Source organism: Dipodomys spectabilis, unplaced genomic scaffold (assembly GCF_019054845.1).
Source record: "Dipodomys spectabilis isolate Male_0828 unplaced genomic scaffold, ASM1905484v1 ptg000046l, whole genome shotgun sequence".
In the NCBI taxonomy this organism is placed as follows: domain Eukaryota; kingdom Metazoa; phylum Chordata; class Mammalia; order Rodentia; family Heteromyidae; genus Dipodomys; species Dipodomys spectabilis.
In genome coordinates, this window is record NW_024870723.1 from 2,365,172 (window position 1) to 2,381,630 (window position 16,459).

General features: G+C 45.2%; 2 protein-coding genes across 6 annotated transcripts in view; one reads left to right on the plus strand and one right to left on the minus strand.

Annotated features, from left to right (window-relative positions):
* Astn2 (astrotactin 2) overlaps window positions 1-16,459 on the minus strand; it is an 887,273-nt gene that overhangs the window by 220,096 nt on the left and 650,718 nt on the right. The window lies entirely within an intron of this gene.
* Window positions 1,939-13,543, plus strand: Trim32 (tripartite motif containing 32). Of its 5 annotated transcripts, none has more exons than XM_042678722.1 (3): window positions 1,953-1,995; window positions 4,285-4,290; window positions 10,488-13,543. In XM_042678722.1, the coding sequence occupies exon 3, from the start codon at window positions 10,508-10,510 to the stop codon at window positions 12,524-12,526; it is 2,019 nt and encodes a 672-aa protein (XP_042534656.1). In that variant the 5' UTR covers window positions 1,953-1,995; window positions 4,285-4,290; window positions 10,488-10,507; the 3' UTR covers window positions 12,527-13,543. The 5 variants fall into 5 exon arrangements, with proteins under 5 accessions (XP_042534657.1, XP_042534654.1, XP_042534656.1 ...); XM_042678718.1 differs by lacking the exon at window positions 4,285-4,290 and adding an exon at window positions 6,001-6,146 and having other exon boundaries at window positions 1,957-1,995; window positions 10,485-13,543; XM_042678721.1 differs by lacking the exons at window positions 1,953-1,995; window positions 4,285-4,290 and adding exons at window positions 4,148-4,231; window positions 6,001-6,146 and having other exon boundaries at window positions 10,485-13,543.

A 16,459-nucleotide genomic window follows, 5' to 3' on the forward strand; every position in this document is an offset into this window, starting at 1 on the left:
ATGTATACACACATATATTCCAGTCTTGGGACTTGAACTCAAGGCCTGGGCACTGTTCCTGAGCTTCTTTTGCTCAAGGCTAACACTCTACTACTAACAAGCACCACTTCTGGCTTTTTCTGTTTATATGGTACTAAGGGATCAAACCTAGAGTGCTAAGCAAGCACTCTACCACTAAGCCATGTTCCTAGCCCTAATTGTATACATATATTTTAAGTTACCATTAACTAGATATAAACCATTCATAATCTCAATCTCAATTCATAATCTCATCTTCACATAGGGAAGAAATGTGCAGAAAGATTAAAAAAGGGTAAGAGGCAGGGTGAGTTTTCAGAATTGTGCCAAATCTAGGCTCTGACACTTAGAAACTAGTAAATGGCCTTGCTAATCCATTACCTAGACCTCTGTTACCTTACCTCAGGGTTGTTATGAGGATTATGGTGAAGTTCTTAGTTATAGCCAGTCAGCAGAGTGCTCAAAGATGTTGTTTTTTTGTTTTTTCTTCTCTAAAGTGCATCCTCTATTTTAGTTTTTATCAGTACTTTCAGGGTTTTAGGTGCTGATTTGCCCTTTTCTGCTCAAGGCTGGTACTCTGCCACTTGAGCCAGACATCCACTTCCAACCTTTTGATGGTTATTTAGAGGTAAGAGTTTCTCTGATTTGTCTACCTAGATTGGCTTTGAACCAGGACCATCAGATCTTAGTCTCCTGAATAGCCAGGATTACAGGCCTCAGCCACAAGTGCCCAGTTGTTCTTATTCATTTATTTATTTATTTATTTATTGGTCTGTTCTAGGGATTGAACTCAGGGACTGGGTGGTATCCCTGAGCTCTTTTGTTCAGGGCTAGTGTTCCACCACTTTGAGCAACAGCTCCACTTCTGGATTTTTCTGTGATTAATGGGAGATGAGAGGCTCATGTTTTTTCCTGCCTGATCTGCCTCTGAACTGCGATCCTCAGATCTCAGCCTCCAGAGTAGCTAGGATTACAGACGTAAGCCACCAGCGACTTGCTGCTATTCTTAAAAACCAAAAACAAACAAAAAAAACAACCAACAAACTATTATTTTATCACTGTGTAAGAGTGACTGGTTAAGTAGAATTTTGTGTCCTAAAACACAAGGATTCAAACATCTTGTGTTCGTAAACTGTAACAGTGCGGTCATCTTCAGGGGCAAGTAATTGACCCCAGGCTACCTTAGGGACTGCATAGGGACCGGCCTGTGGGCCAGAACACCTCCCAGTTGGTAAGAACCCGCCCTCTCCCTCTCTCCCCTCCCCCACCTGCTAGGCCTGGGTGAGAGTTAGAGTTACCAGGTGGACTCAGTCGGCAGGGACAGCTTTTGCAAGGCTTTTCTCCAGGTCCATCCCTGCTCTGGGCTTCCAGGTGAGCAGGCATACAACTCCTGCACAAGAGCAATCTGTTCATACCTGGCCTGGGAGGTAGGGTGTGACAGTCTGAAGTACAAGGCCTGGGGCTCTTCCCTTCCAGGGAAGTCCAGGCTGTGTGCCTGTCTTCCCAGGTCCCCCCGTGTCAGGTGGGAAAGCTGGGGTTCAGAAAGGCCTTCTGAGAGGCCCAGCCTTTCCAAGGACTCCTGACCACGAAGGGGGAGGGGGGGGGGGCACGACTGAAGTCAAGCCTGTGAGTTCTGCCTTGATTTCTGCCTCACGGAGTGAACTCGGGCTGGCTCCTTTCTCCCGTGAACCTGGGGATCTCACGCCTTCAAAAGGAAGCGAGCTTAAGAACCGCCAGGCTGTCCCGTGGTGAGAGGACCGCGGGGCCCAAACGAGCCACACAGTCCCAAGTGACCGGGCCCGTGGGCCTACAAGTCCCAGCATGCCTCTCGAAAGAGGCGGGACACGATGATTGACAGGCTGTGTTTGCTAATCAGCGCCCGGCGGGGTGGAGTGGGGGGGCGAGGTGGCGCAGGCGCAGAGGGCTTCGGGCGGGTGGGCTGGAAGCAGTGGACGCGTTGGAGCTGCGGGCGGTCAGGTAGGGGGCGGGAAGGAGGGTCCGCGATCTGGGGTCCGGGCCAGGGTTACTGGCCGTTGTTTGAGCTGCAGGGCGGAGGGAACCCATGCCTGAATGGCAGGGTCTGAGATCCAGATGGCTGGGGCAGGACTCGGGTGGAGGGTGGGCCCTGAAAGGCAGGCCGGGGTGGGGGGGGGGGCATTCTACGGGGAGGGGTGGGGGTGCAGCCGGGGGAGCCGAGCGAGGGCCTCTGACGGGATTCGCAGTGGCAGCACCTCGGGAGGTATGAGGTAATATGGGGGCCACGAGGAGAGACGGGGTGCAGCATCTGGGGACGGGAGGGATTCAGAGGTCCCTGCAGGGATCTGGGTTCAGAATGTCAGGAATAGGTAAGAATCTGGGGTGGGGGGGAAGAGGGGTCCCTGGATAAGATTTGCGGGGTGTGTGTGTGGGATCTTGGGGCCGCAAGCTCTGAGGTAAGAGGGAACCAGAGTCCTCATTGCTAAAGAGAGAGACATTTCCGGGTGGAATGTGGGAGAAATGGAGGGATTGACTGGCTGGGTCAATGGGTGGTCAGCAAAAAACAAGGCAGCAGCCCAGGTGAGCTGGGTGAGAGGAGAGAGCAGGGTTTGGGGGAGGGGGCAGGTGGCACAATGTAGGAGATGGAGACTCAGCCTGCAGGAGGGCAGAAATCTGAGGTGTGGGATCCAAGTGCCGAGCCCGGGGATGCAGGGTTGAATGAAGGCTGCAGAGATTTGGAAACAGGGATTAAAGGATAGGTCAGGGATTTGGGGCATATGCGTGAATAATGTAATTGGTGAGGGTTGCAAGGTTGCAAAATACAGCCTAAAGGTTGAAATTCTGTTTGGGTATGGAGAGGACTGCATGGTGGTTGGGGTGGGGCTGTGGAATATGTCTGTGGAGTGGTGTTTTAGAATATGCAAGGGATTTTCTTCAAGTCTGTGCATGGGATCCCCAGGGAGTTCTGGAGACACCAAGGACTTACAAGTCAACTATGAATAAAACGATAGATAGTGCAGGAAGTTTAGAAGAACTCAGAGGTTTAGGAATAAAGGCACAAGTCTCCAGCGCTGGAGAAGGAATGTGATCATTCCTTGTAAGGGGCAGAGCCTTCTTCACTGAAGACTCCTTATTTTTAATTTGGCGTGGTAATGCCACTCTGACCTTCACACACTCTCCTCTTTGTCCTCCTAAACCAGTAGCTTTGAGGAAGAAGAGAGAGTGGGGTGAGGAAGGAAAGTAAGAAAAAATTCAAGGTCCTACGCTTACCCCTCCCTTTCTTGGTACTGTGACAGCAGATGCAGGAGACCTCCAGGAATGAGGGAAATATTCAAGCCTGAGCTGATCTCATACAAGATCAAGTATATCTCCCAGGCTGTGGCTCTGAATGAGGGAGACAGATACCATACGTGGGATGGGAGAAGGGATAGCTCACACTTAGCTCTGTGCCTTCGTCTTAGTCAAGAGTGATTTTGTCCTCCCAGGGCATATTTGACAGTGTCTGGAAAGGTTTTTAGTTATCACAGTTGAGACCACTGGTTTCTAGTGGGTAGATGTCAGGAATACTTTTAAACATCTTACAATGTCCCCGCAGCAAAACATTGTCTGACCCCTATTGTCAATAGTGCCAAAGTTGAGGGACCTTGCTCTACAGTCCAGTATTAGGGGTTCAGATCCTGGCTCTGTCTCTTCCTGACTTCGTGATTCTGTGAATGAGTTATTAACTCATTCCCAGTGCTTGGACACTTTTACAAAATGAGGTTTAGTGACAGAACCTATCTCATAGGAGTTTTGTGAAGATTCAATGAAATAAATCAGAATGCCTATTGTTCAGTCCATAGTGCTCAAAATTGAATACTTTTTGTAAACATCTGTTTTCTCAGTTTTCTTAACAGTTCTTTTAAGAAGGTTCTATGATATGCACTTTTACACATGATAAAATTACGGCTTAGGAAATGATGTCGAAGTTTCCTGGAAATGTCAGAGTTATGTTCACCTCCAGAACTCTATAACTGTGTATTTCCTTGCTCTGCAGTGACCAGCTTAGTCTTATTTTCTCAGCCTATTCCTAATGAAAAAGGATCTCCCACTACTATTTAATATCAAATTGAACTCAAAAGTAGAGGGATCTGTCTTTCTAAAGAGGTAGGGAGGAAATGTGCTTTGTTCTTTGTTCATAGATCAAGAATGATGGATAGTTGAGTGGAAGAGCTGAGAAGGTTCAAGAAACTACAAGGTGAGGTATGGAGCCCACTGACTTGAAAGAAGTACCTCATAGTAGGGCCTCAGGCGGAGGGAGGTTATTCGGGTCTCTGGGACATCTTCCTCTGGGACAGAATAGTAGCATTGTCTCTGTCTGCTCCAAGATTGAGAAACAAAGCTGGACTAGACCCGAGGGCCAGGGACTTTTAAGAGGCAGTCCCTTAGGAAAATATGTACTAGGAATTAAGTCAGCCTTGTAGTCAGAGTCTCAGAGTCCGTACTCTTTACTGTTACTGTCTGTGTGACCTTCAGTCAAACATTTGTCCTGTCAGCCTCTATTTTTTTTTTTTTTTTTGCCAGTCTTGGGGCTTGAACTCATGGCCCGGGCACTGTCCCTGAGCTTCTTTTGCTCAAGGCTAGCGCTCTACCACGTGAGCCACGGCTCCACTTCAGGCTTTTTCTGTTTATGTGGAACTGAGGAATCGAATCCCAGGCTTCGTGCTTGTTAGGTGAGCACTCTGTCACTAAGTCATGTTCCCAGGCAGCCTCTCTTGTAAAAAAAAACACAAGGAACTATATCTGTTGTGTGCTTATTAAGGTATAGCATCTCAGCAAATGCTAACATCCATCTGGCTGACAAGCTAAATACGATTCCTCATTTTACAAGTGGGAAACCTAATAAGTTACATGGCTTGTTTTAGTCTGATAGCAGGTGGCTCAACAGGGGTGCAAAGTCAGTTCAATGTGATTCCTAAGTTCCATTAAACTTGTTTCAACAAAGTAACTTTCCCAACACCAAAGAGCTCCTGTACCTGTATCTAGAGCATGGTTTGAAGCCAAGAGTTTATATGGCTCCTGAAGTGAATCAGCCTGGGCACACTACAGTTTGCCTTTATGGCACTCATTGCATGAAGTCTTCCTGGTAAAACTGTCGGATTTAAAAGTCATTCCTGGGTGCTTTTACCAACCTGTTAGCCAGACTTGTCCTGGAGATGATAGCCAAATTAGCTGGATCTAGACATTTTTGAGTGACTGTGGTTTTCTGACTGGGACTTTATGTATGGATACTCTACTGACCGGCATTGAGCCTTGAACTAGTTACTTTTCTGTTCATGGATTTCCTAATTTACAACAAAAAAAGAGGACATTCTTCATGAAAATCTGAGAGAAAAGAGTGATATGAAAAAGGTACCTGTCACTTAATAAATAATTGCCATTTTCTGAGAAGTAGCAATTATGAGACAAAAATTCATCTTCACTAGAAGGAATCTAAGTGTTCTGACAGATTTTAATGACACCAGGTTGTGTTTTCTGTTCTTTCCAAATTTCTATCCCTCTTACGGATCCTTTAATTCAAACAAACAAATTAAAAAAAAAAACTTATGATTAAATAAGCACATATTATATCCAGAAGGAAGAACTCTAAGAGTTGAGTGGGGTGAGTTGGAATAGCCCTGAGAAAAGGCAGATAATTTTTCCCTTATCTTGCATTCTTTGATTTCTACTGGTAGCATAGGTCTTTGGGTATTATGCTAAACTGGATGTTTCTGAAAGGGAACCTTGTTTGCGTGTCTGTGCTAGGGATTGCAATCCAGGGCCTCCTGAGCCAAAACCTAGCCAAGGAAACTTTTTAGCTCACTCTTTAAGTTTTTGAAAAGGACATGTACCTATTTTCCCAACAAACCCTGTTACTGATTTAACCTAACCTTGACTTAGTTAAAGTTCCTTTTCCACATACAACTTTGTGTGTGTGTGTGTGTGTGTGTGTGTGTTTATGTGTCTTTTTGTTGTTTATTTTTTTAGGTGTCCCTCACATGGCTACACTTTTGAAGCTTGTCTGTATCTGCCTGTAAACCTCTACTTCTTGAGTTAATCTTAGTTGCCTGCAGTTGCTGTAAATTCCCCAAACGACATCTCATCTGAATCTCATCAAAATCCTACAGGCTAGGGTGAGTATCATGTGGTACCTTGACTTCCTGAAAATCAGGCTAGTTAGTGTAGTGGGTGATCTCTGTGCAGGAGAGATTATCCATTCGCTAGCAACCTGTTAAATGCCTAAGGAGTAAATATAGTTTAAAAACGTTGATGTGTGATAAACCTTGCAAAAAACAAAAAACAAACAGACAAAACAATAACAACAACAAAACCCTCAGTCAAACCAGGAGAGTATCTTCATAGTAAAATGGATCTTTATGTCTTAGGAAAGGAAATATATTTTACATGTTATCTAGCTTTTAGGTGTAAGTTCTGCTTGTCCAAATTGAATCTCTTGTAAATGCTCAGGAAAGATCTGTTTAAGGTTCTCCAGTTTTGCCCAAGTCCTAAGCCACAAAGGAATGCTTCTGGATAAAGAGAGACATCTGGAGAACTGATTTATGAAAGAGACATATGTATTGGATGAGAAATGGAAATCTCAGGTCAACTCATAACTAGATTCTGAGATCAGACAGAAATCTTCAAGAAGGCTCAGAATGTTGTTATTATTTAGATAGCCCATCCATATGCCTTAGGTATAGTCCACCTTTGGAAAAAAGCGCATTTTCTCCCCCTTGGTATGGGCAGCAGGATGTCATTGCTGTTACTCCTGCTGCTAGTAATAATAAAAACTGTTATTTTCTGCATAGTTCTGTGTGTGCCAGGCTTGGGATTGTACACATTTACTCTCTCACTGAATTGTTTACAGTAATGTGGTAAGGAAGTGCTGGTTCAAAGCCCTATTTCACAGATACACAGAGATCTAGAGAAGGCAAATAACTGTCTCCAGAGTAAGTGGAAAAGCTGGGATTTAAATCCAGAAGGCTTGATTCCCGAGGTCATTTTCTAAGTCTCTTGTTATTCTTCTCACTCCCAGCTCGTGACTTTTAGTCTTCAATCTGCCATATGATCTCTGAGGGCTTAATTTATCTCCTGGTCTGTTTCCTCATACGTATTAGCCTGAGATCACTACTACATCCTGCTTTCAATAGTTAGTCTTTGGTAGAAGGAGTTACAATAGTTTGTTTTGTGAATTCATTTACTCATTAATTTCTAGCCTGGATGTGTAGCATTGTCAATCAGATCTCTTCAAAAAGGGTCACTTTTATTGATCTTTACGTGCCATTATATTTCTTGAAGGGAGAGGAGTTTTTGTTTTGTTTTGTTTTTGCTTCCTTTCAGCATTTAGTTGCAAACAAAATTCTTTGTTACTACTAGTACTTTTTTTTTTTTTTATTGGTGATCCTATTCTTGACTGTTAATAAAATTATGGTAAGGAGTATTCTTCTTTCCTACTTACCAGTATCAATCTAAGTTCTTTTTATTTGTTTCTCTAGTTATCATAGTGATTTTTAAAAATATGACCTAAGAAAACAGAACTAGAGAGCTTTAGTAACGCCACTTGCCTCAAATTTGTAATTGACAGTGGGATTGGGTCCCAGATCAATTTGATTTCAAGGTTTATGTTGTTTGGCTCTCCTTGCTTCTTATGTACCCGTGTGGAAAAAATCCAGTGGTACCAAAAAGGCTAAGACTGGAATATCATTATAGGATTTTCCTGAGTCTTAGAGCAGACATAACCTGTGCGGTATATTCGCATCTGGAGTCAGAGATGTATGTCCTGGGGTCAGGATAGGATGGCAGTATAAATTGTTACCTCAAAGGAGTAAGTGAAAGGTGTAAACTGAGGCTGGATAAGGTGGGAGAGAAGACATGAGGTACAAAGTACGCAACAGGAAATACATTTAAGGGATGATGGAAGCATCTGAGTTAATAAATATCATGTTAAGATTTCACTCTGGACAGCAGCATACTTAGAAAGTAGGGGGTAAGGAGATACTTCTATTCAGGGAACCTGAATTGAATGAAATTGGTAAAAAAAAAAAAAAATCGTTGTTATGAACTGATATTAACAGTAATGACCAGATAAACCCTTGTGGATGAGAGAGGCTCATCTGTATGTCTATTAGTTCATCTCAGGTTAAGAACCACTGCAAGCTGTGTTTCCAAGTCTAAGGCGCTGGTGAGGGGAATTTGTGTTTTTCTAGGAATCTTCAGGGCAAGAGTTTGTGACATCCTCAGAAAATCTGGTGAAGTTGCAGACATAGTTAATTTGGGGTATGGGTTAAGGGGGGACATAGTAAATTCCTTTATAAAAAAGAAAACTGGTTTCTGAGATGGGGAGGCAGGAAGCTTTTGGATTGAAGAAAGTGTTAAGGGTATTTCAGAAAGCTAGGAAAAGATTTTGCTGGTATTTTTACAAGTTGGCAGACTTGCTTAATTAGCTGATCTGCATTGCCAGCTCTAGAAAGAACAGATGTCTCTGTTGCACATTGTAAGGTAACATACTCTGGATCTAAACACCAAATGTTGCCCTCAGTCTGTTCTCCCAGATGATAGAATTGGGAAGGTCTGCTTGGATACTGAGTTGAAGTTTTCTATCCGTATCTCTGTACTACTGCCCTGAGACCCATGGCATTTAAGGATTGGATCATCCATAGGAGACTATCTAGACTCATGATACATGATAATTTGTCCTTTTGTTGAGACATAGATTTGACTCAAGGTTTCAAGGCTAGTGTGGGAGCATGTCACTGAGTTTAATAAATCAGTCTAGCTATCTCTGTAGCAGCTGACTTTCATAACTTGTGTTATCTATTGTTCCTTTCCTGAGGAGAAAATTACATAAGGCATCATTTCCCAGAACATAGTCTAGAGAAAGATGAGAGTAAAAGAAATAGCTTGGAAGTATTGTTGGGCTAAACGATTCTGCCATATACTATCGTATTGGATCTGTGTAACTTTTAGGTAGTTGTTCTGAACTTTCTAGTTTCTCATCAGCAAAACAGGATAAAAGTGTTACCTGGTTCATTAGACATTGTCTAACACCTGATATGGCATCAGCACAGACCAGACACTAGTTTAATACTGGATGATTTCCCTCACAGTTAGGGAGCTTTGGGGAAGGTAGGATTGACTAGATACCTGGTACTTGTCTGCCATTAGAGTATTTGTCAGATTGCATTCTGAAGCTAAATGCGTTGTGGTATAGATCTCTATATTGATGCCTGTTCTTTACATCTGAAGAAGGGTGATGATACGGGCAAAGCTTTTCTTAGTTCACTGCATTGTCCTTAAAACCAAGCTGAGTTGCTCTCCACCTCCTCCTTCTCCTTGATGGTTGACCATCTGCTCAGCACAAGCCTGCACAGGTGCAGCCATCAGATTTGCATCTTAAAAAGGCTGCATTTATCCACGTGACTCACCTTGCTGGATATATCCATTCTAATTTTGGGTATAAGTTGGCAGTGACATAAGCTGGAGCATATGTATATGGAGGAGAGTGGGAGTGTTCATAATACATAGAGGGTGAGGCAGAGGGTATTCCAAGCCAGAAATAAGTTGTCTCGATGAGAAACTACTATTTGTAACTCATCTGGGCTTGCGTATTTGGCCATTTCCACTCCCCTACCATAACCCACTCCATTTTCAAGTTTCACCGATCGTATTTCTGGAATACTGCTCAAATTCATTTTCTCTTCGTGTCAACCTACTCCCCAGTTTAGATTCACCATTATCTCTGTCTTGCTAGAGTTCCAAGCTAGAGTTTTGCTTTTCTTCCCCACTCATTTCAGCCTTACACATGTATTTCACTGTTCCAAAACTTTTCTTGCTCACAAGGCCCTTCCAATAGAATTTCAGAAGTCTCCTTTTGCTCTGAATGCCTTCTAGAAGCATCCCCGATATTCCTTTCCAAATGTCCTTTCAGTTTCCCCTGTATTCTCCCACAGTTTAAATTAAGGACCAGAAAAGAAAAAAAAAAAAAGGAAGGTTCTTCAAGACTATTTCGACGCAGAGCTGAACCTACATGTCTCATAGGCTACATATATTATTTCATTTAAGCCTCACATTATCCTGTAAAGGCAAAATTATTTCTACTTTACAGATGAGGCAAATGAAACAGAGACAATGCCAAATGTTAAATGTCCAGTACACATAATGGTCTTGTCTGGCTCCTGCGTTCCTAATGTTCATTAAGGGTGTGTGCTTGGCCTGGTATTCCTCACTCCACATTCCCCTTCTGAAAGTCTTGATTTATATCCAGTTAGAACGAATCCTTCCTCAATTCCTACCCACTAGGCATTGCTTGGTCTGGTTTGTTTTCTTGTATGTCACCACTGCCTGTCACATAATAGACCGAAATAAGTCCAGACTAAATGAGTGACCATACCTATTCTCCAAGTGTGCGTTGGCTGAATTAATTTATGTAGGCAGTAGAAAAGGAATGATTGTTTTCTTTGTCTCTCTGGCAGGGATTTCAGTCTCTGGAGTATGAATGCTAAGCTGTTCGGTTCTGGGCTGTGCTAAGAGGACAGGAAGAGCAATGGCAGCCGCCGCTGTAGCAGCATCTCACCTGAACCTGGACGCTCTCCGAGAAGTGCTAGAATGCCCCATCTGCATGGAGTCCTTCACAGAGGAGCAGCTGCGGCCCAAGCTCCTACACTGTGGCCATACTATCTGTCGCCAGTGCCTGGAAAAGCTCCTGGCCAGCAGCATCAATGGTGTCCGCTGTCCCTTTTGCAGCAAGATCACCCGCATTACCAGCCTGACACAGCTGACAGACAACCTGACAGTGTTGAAAATCATCGACACGGCCGGACTCAGCGAGGCCGTGGGGCTGCTCATGTGCCGGGCCTGTGGCCGGCGGCTACCCCGGCAGTTCTGCAGGAGCTGCGGTTTGGTGTTGTGCGAGCCGTGTCGGGAGGCAGAGCACCAGCCTCCGGCCCACTGCACCCTTCCCGTCAAAGAGGCTGCAGAGGAGCGGCGGAGGGACTTTGGGGAGAAGCTGACTCGCTTGCGGGAGCTCATGGGGGAGCTGCAGCGACGCAAGGTGGCCCTGGAGGGGGTCTCCAAGGACCTGCAAGCGAGGTACAAAGCCGTTCTTCAGGAGTACGGACACGAGGAGCGCCGGATCCAGGAGGAGCTCGCTCGCTCACGCAAGTTCTTCACCGGCTCCTTGGCTGAGGTGGAGAAATCCAACAGCCAAGTGGTCGAAGAGCAGAGCTACCTGCTTAACATCGCCGAGGTGCAGGCCGTGTCCCGCTGTGACTACTTCCTGGCCAAGATCAAGCAGGCCGATGTCGCACTGCTGGAGGAGACGGCTGACGAAGAGGAGCCAGAGCTCACGGCCAGCCTGCCACGGGAGCTCACCCTGCAAGATGTGGAGCTCCTCAAAGTCGGCCATGTGGGTCCCCTCCAAATCGGGCAGGCTGTGAAGAAGCCCCGGACGGTGAACATGGAAGATTCCTGGACCATGGAGGCTGCCGCAGCCCCTGCTGCCTGTACCTCCGTTACCTTCCGAGAGATGGACATGAGTCCCGAGGAAGTGGTCGCCAGCCCCCGAGCCTCACCTGCTAGACAGCGGAGTTCGGAGACAGCGGCCAGTATCCAGCAGTGCCTCTTTCTCAAGAAGATGGGCGCCAAAGGCAGCACACCGGGCATGTTCAATCTCCCGGTCAGTCTCTACGTGACCAGTCAGGGCGAGGTGCTGGTGGCTGACCGTGGCAATTACCGTATCCAGGTCTTCACCCGCAAAGGCTTCTTGAAGGAGATCCGCCGCAGCCCCAGCGGCATCGACAGCTTTGTGCTCAGCTTCCTGGGGGCCGATCTACCCAACCTCACCCCTCTCTCGGTGGCCATGAACTGTCACGGGCTGATCGGTGTCACCGACAGCTACGACAACTCCCTCAAGGTGTACACCATGGATGGACACTGCGTGGCCTGTCACAGGAGCCAGCTGAGCAAACCGTGGGGCATCACAGCCCTGCCGTCCGGCCAGTTTGTGGTCACCGACGTGGAAGGTGGGAAGCTGTGGTGTTTCACCGTGGACCGTGGAGCCGGGGTGGTCAAGTACAGCTGCCTCTGCAGTGCTGTGCGCCCCAAGTTTGTCACGTGTGATGCCGAGGGCACCGTCTACTTCACCCAGGGCCTGGGCCTGAACCTGGAAAGCCGGCAGAACGAACACCACCTGGAGGGTGGGTTTTCTATTGGCTCTGTGGGCCCCGACGGTCAGCTGGGTCGCCAGATCAGCCACTTCTTCTCCGAGAACGAGGACTTCCGCTGCATTGCTGGCATGTGCGTGGATGCCCGTGGTGACCTGATCGTGGCCGACAGTAGTCGCAAGGAAATCCTCCATTTTCCTAAAGGTGGGGGCTACAGTGTCCTGATTCGAGAGGGTCTCACCTGTCCGGTGGGCATCGCCCTCACTCCAAAGGGGCAGCTGCTGGTCTTGGACTGTTGGGATCATTGCATCAAGATATATAGCTATCATCTGAGAAGATACTCTACCCCTTAGAGAATGGGGACTACCTTGCTCTTCTGCTTCCTAGCCAACTTTCCTTCCCTTAGTCCTTGGTTGTCCGTGGTAACAGTAGCGTAGACTGGGCCTGGGTCCCGATTTCCAGGCGGGTTATCCTAGATTCTTAGAAGCTCTAGTTTTTAGTGGATGTTCTTACTATTATTATGATGAGTATTATTATTTGTTTTCCCCTTCTTTTCCTACTCCTCCACTGTAGAGCTTTAACAGGTATTAGCTGAAGTCTGATTAGAAACTAGGCAGGCCCAATCAAGGCTCTTGTAGAGAAAGCTGTTTTAGACCTTTGCCCCTGTGTTTGATATTTACCTATATTGAATTCTTATCAATCTCCTCTGGCTTTGATGTCCCGGGTCCATTGTTTCTTCCCTGTTACAATGTACTTCAACTGTGATACTTTCTCTTCATCTCTGGCTGCATTCGGTGCGCACGCTCCAGTGGGGTCTGCTCCACACCAGTGACGTTTCAGCCCTCCCATGCCTGTAGCACGATGTCTCAGGTGTGATCACCTTTACAATGTGAGAGCGTATTCATTCAGTGCCACCAAGAGAAATGCCCGGGACCCTTTGGGAAATGATACCCCTTGGCTGAAAGATCTGTGCTATCCCTCATTACAGATGTGCCAGAGAATGGATTGATTTTAGCTATTAGTGTTGAAGACTTCAGCCTGCTTTGTGAAGGAGCTCACGGGGTTAGAAGTGTGCCACAACGTAGACACAAAAAAGCAAACAGAAATACTGATGTCGCCAGCAAACTTGGTAGGCTCCAGGGTGCAGCACTGGTTCTGCTCTTCCCACTGGCCTGAGTCCAGTTGCCTGAGAAATTGTACAACACCTCCCAGAGCTAACAAAATGGGAACGTAGACACATCTGCTTTCATTACGAAAACAATGAACTTGTTGGGTAGTTAGTATTTTCCTCACGTGAGTGCACACTGTTTGACTTCGGGATTTTATTTCTGTTCTTCTATCAAGCATTAAATAATTGATAACTTTCTTCATTACTGGTGGTCATGTCTTAATTAAATGTGGGATTTGGGAGGTGAGAAGAGGAACAGCTTTCACTTTATCATTTTGCTTCTTTCTCTGACAGTTACCATTCTTTGAGAGCAAGTAGGGATCTATTTGTGTTAGAATGCAGCCAAAGTACCATTTTATAAAGGTAAGACAGATCTCACCCCCACATTCAAGTAAATAGAGCCAGCCTTGAGGTTTAGAGTCACCAAGACCTATTCAAAATTGGGCCTCCAACGTATGTTTAATTGTTCATGGAACAATTCAAACACGGAAGGTTGTCTTGTACATTTGACACCAAATGTAAATGAGAATATTTGCGAGTGGATTCCACAGGCTCTGGTGTTTACTAAGCAGTGTATCTTAACTCTTTAGGTACAGCAGTGTTAGCAAACCAAAGAGCTAGTCCCTTCCTTTTACAGAAACAAGATCTCTTAACGAATCCACTCAAAATTGCTTTTTGGTGACAGAGTCGGGTCCATTTGTTTGTTTGCCCCTTTGGCTTCTGATGTGATCTCCACTACAGAATAGGGAAAGAGGTAATTAAAGTCAGGGTGAAGTAGTATGTCCTTTGCTTATCATCTGAAGAAGGCTCTGTGTTGTGATTATGAAACTGTACCTGATATTCGAAAATTGTGTAATTGAGAGGAAATTGATCCAATTAAAACTGCATCACAAATGCCTCCACGAGTTTTGAGGAGTTTTATCTGTCTTTGCTGTCAGGGAGGGAGCTGTGCAGGCAGTAACAGCAACCAAGGCCCTTGTCACGTGGTTTGTGGGACAGAAATGAATACGATGATGTTGACTGGTTTGAGGTAAACAAGGCCAGGAATCCTCCAGTTGCTTGTGCTTTGGGAAACAAATGCTGTCGCTGATTGGCCTTCAGCATTTAGATCTCTCTCCATTTATAATCTGCAGTCCTGTCTGTAAAGTGGGTATCTGCTGACTGAAAGTGTGGTTTATCTGGTTTTGATGTTCTTTTCCTTTAGATGTGCTTATTTTAGGCTCTGCTTTGTACTGTCAGTTTTCAACTATTTGCCATGCTGACTGAATTAGAGTCTGGCTTCCAAGAAACTACTTTGTTCAATGATGCCACCATGGCTATATGCCCTATAAGTGCATAGAAAGTCTTATATGCAAATCTATCATGTATAAAATAGATCAGAGAGCAACCACTTCGGTTGAAGCAGCTTTTTTTTTGGGGTGGGGGGCTTTCCTCACTATACTTCCTAGTCTACCATTTGTGTCTCTATAGAACACTTTCTGAAAAACCACATAGCTACAGTTTTGCTAATATCCCAGTTCCATCTTCTTAGCCTGGACAAGAAAGTCACTTCACTTCCTATTCTAGAAAATGTCAGCATTGCCCCCTGCCTTTAGGAAGGGTTTGAGAAAATGTAAAAATACCTGGCTTAGTTCCTGGGATGCCTAGTAAATCATCTCTATTAGTAACTTCTCTTATTGAGTTACAAAGGTTTCCCGGTGGTCCAACCTTGCTAAAGAGTACCTTCCTTCTTGATGAAGTAGTTTCTTTTTGACAAAACCTTTCTTAGCCAGTTTCCGAATATATCTCTTCATCTGTTTCCTTCTTCTAGCTAGCTATTTTAGGTTTCTAGTATTTTTAAGTCACTGCTACTGTTTCTTACTTGTCTGAGCTTTATTAAGGGATAGTAAGCTATACCAGCATGTAACATAGTACTTAATGTCAAGTATGTTCTCTTATTTAATTTACTTAGTAATCTCCCAGACTTGATAGTGACTCCAGTAATCCTGAGGCTTACACTGGACAAAACAGAGGTTCTCAGACAAATCCTTGTAGCGATGTCTGAGAAAAGCTAGTGGCAAACAAGTTAGATCCCTGTCCTCCTCGAAATCCCTCCTCTCCGCCACCCCCCCCCCCCCCCCCCGTCTGTAATTACTCTGAGTAATTGTAGAGCACATTGAAGCACTGATTAGTTCCACTTTTATTGAGCACCTAGTGTAGTAGTAGAGGCACTCAGCTAGTAAACAAAATAAGTTATTCCTCAGTGTTGTCTGAGTGTTTGAAATCTAGTGTCCTGTCACTTTGGACTTCTGTTGAGTCTGCAAGAGGGTTCTCCATTGTTCAACTCAGCAGATTCAACTGGGCTCAAGTTGAACAGTATTTCTGTGGGTGGGACATGTGAAGCTTAAGTAGTTGCACATTTTGCTTTATACCAGTTAACAGCCTTTTAAAAGCAAAGTGCTACCCAAACTCTAGACAGGGAAATGGAAGGCAGAGCCCAATATGAGACTCTCTTCTCTGCCCCTCATCGGAGTAGGATGCTGATTTGCACTCAGGATGTGCGTCCTTTCAAGGGACCTCACCACAATTGACAGGTATGAAACAGCAGATGCTTGGGATGAATTTTATCAGCAGGGGATCGGTAGGGTCAAAAGCTGTTTTGCAAAATGCTCATTGCAGGCTTTACCTTGTCAATATCATGAATATTCATGGCGCCCCATCTCAGCTGTGAAGTTGGTGAGGGAGTTCTGGGACCTGACAGTGTAGTCTAGTGATAGCTCACTGGACTCTAATGTCAGTTGTGTCTCAGTCACAGCTCTTCTTCCTAACTTTCTAGCACCAGTTTCTCTACATGTAAAATAAGGAAGTTGAACCAGATCCATAAAACTCAATGATTTTTGTTTGTTTTTGTACTGGTACTGGGACTTGAACTCAGTTCCTGGTAGCATTCCCTGAGCTTTTTTGCTTAAGAAGCTGGCTCTCTACCACTTGAGCCACAGCTCTGCTTCCAGCTTTTTTGGTGGTTAATAGGAAATCAGTCTCATGGACTGTCCCACTACTTGTACTGGCTTTGAACCTTGGTCCTCAGATCCCAGTCTCCTGAGTAGCTAGGATTATAGGTGTGAGCCATAACTAGGCG

Coding starts and splice junctions, on each gene's coding strand:
- Trim32 (XM_042678723.1), top strand. CDS start 10,508: ATGCTAAGCTGTTCGGTTCTGGGCTGTGCTAAGAGGACAGGAAGAGCA.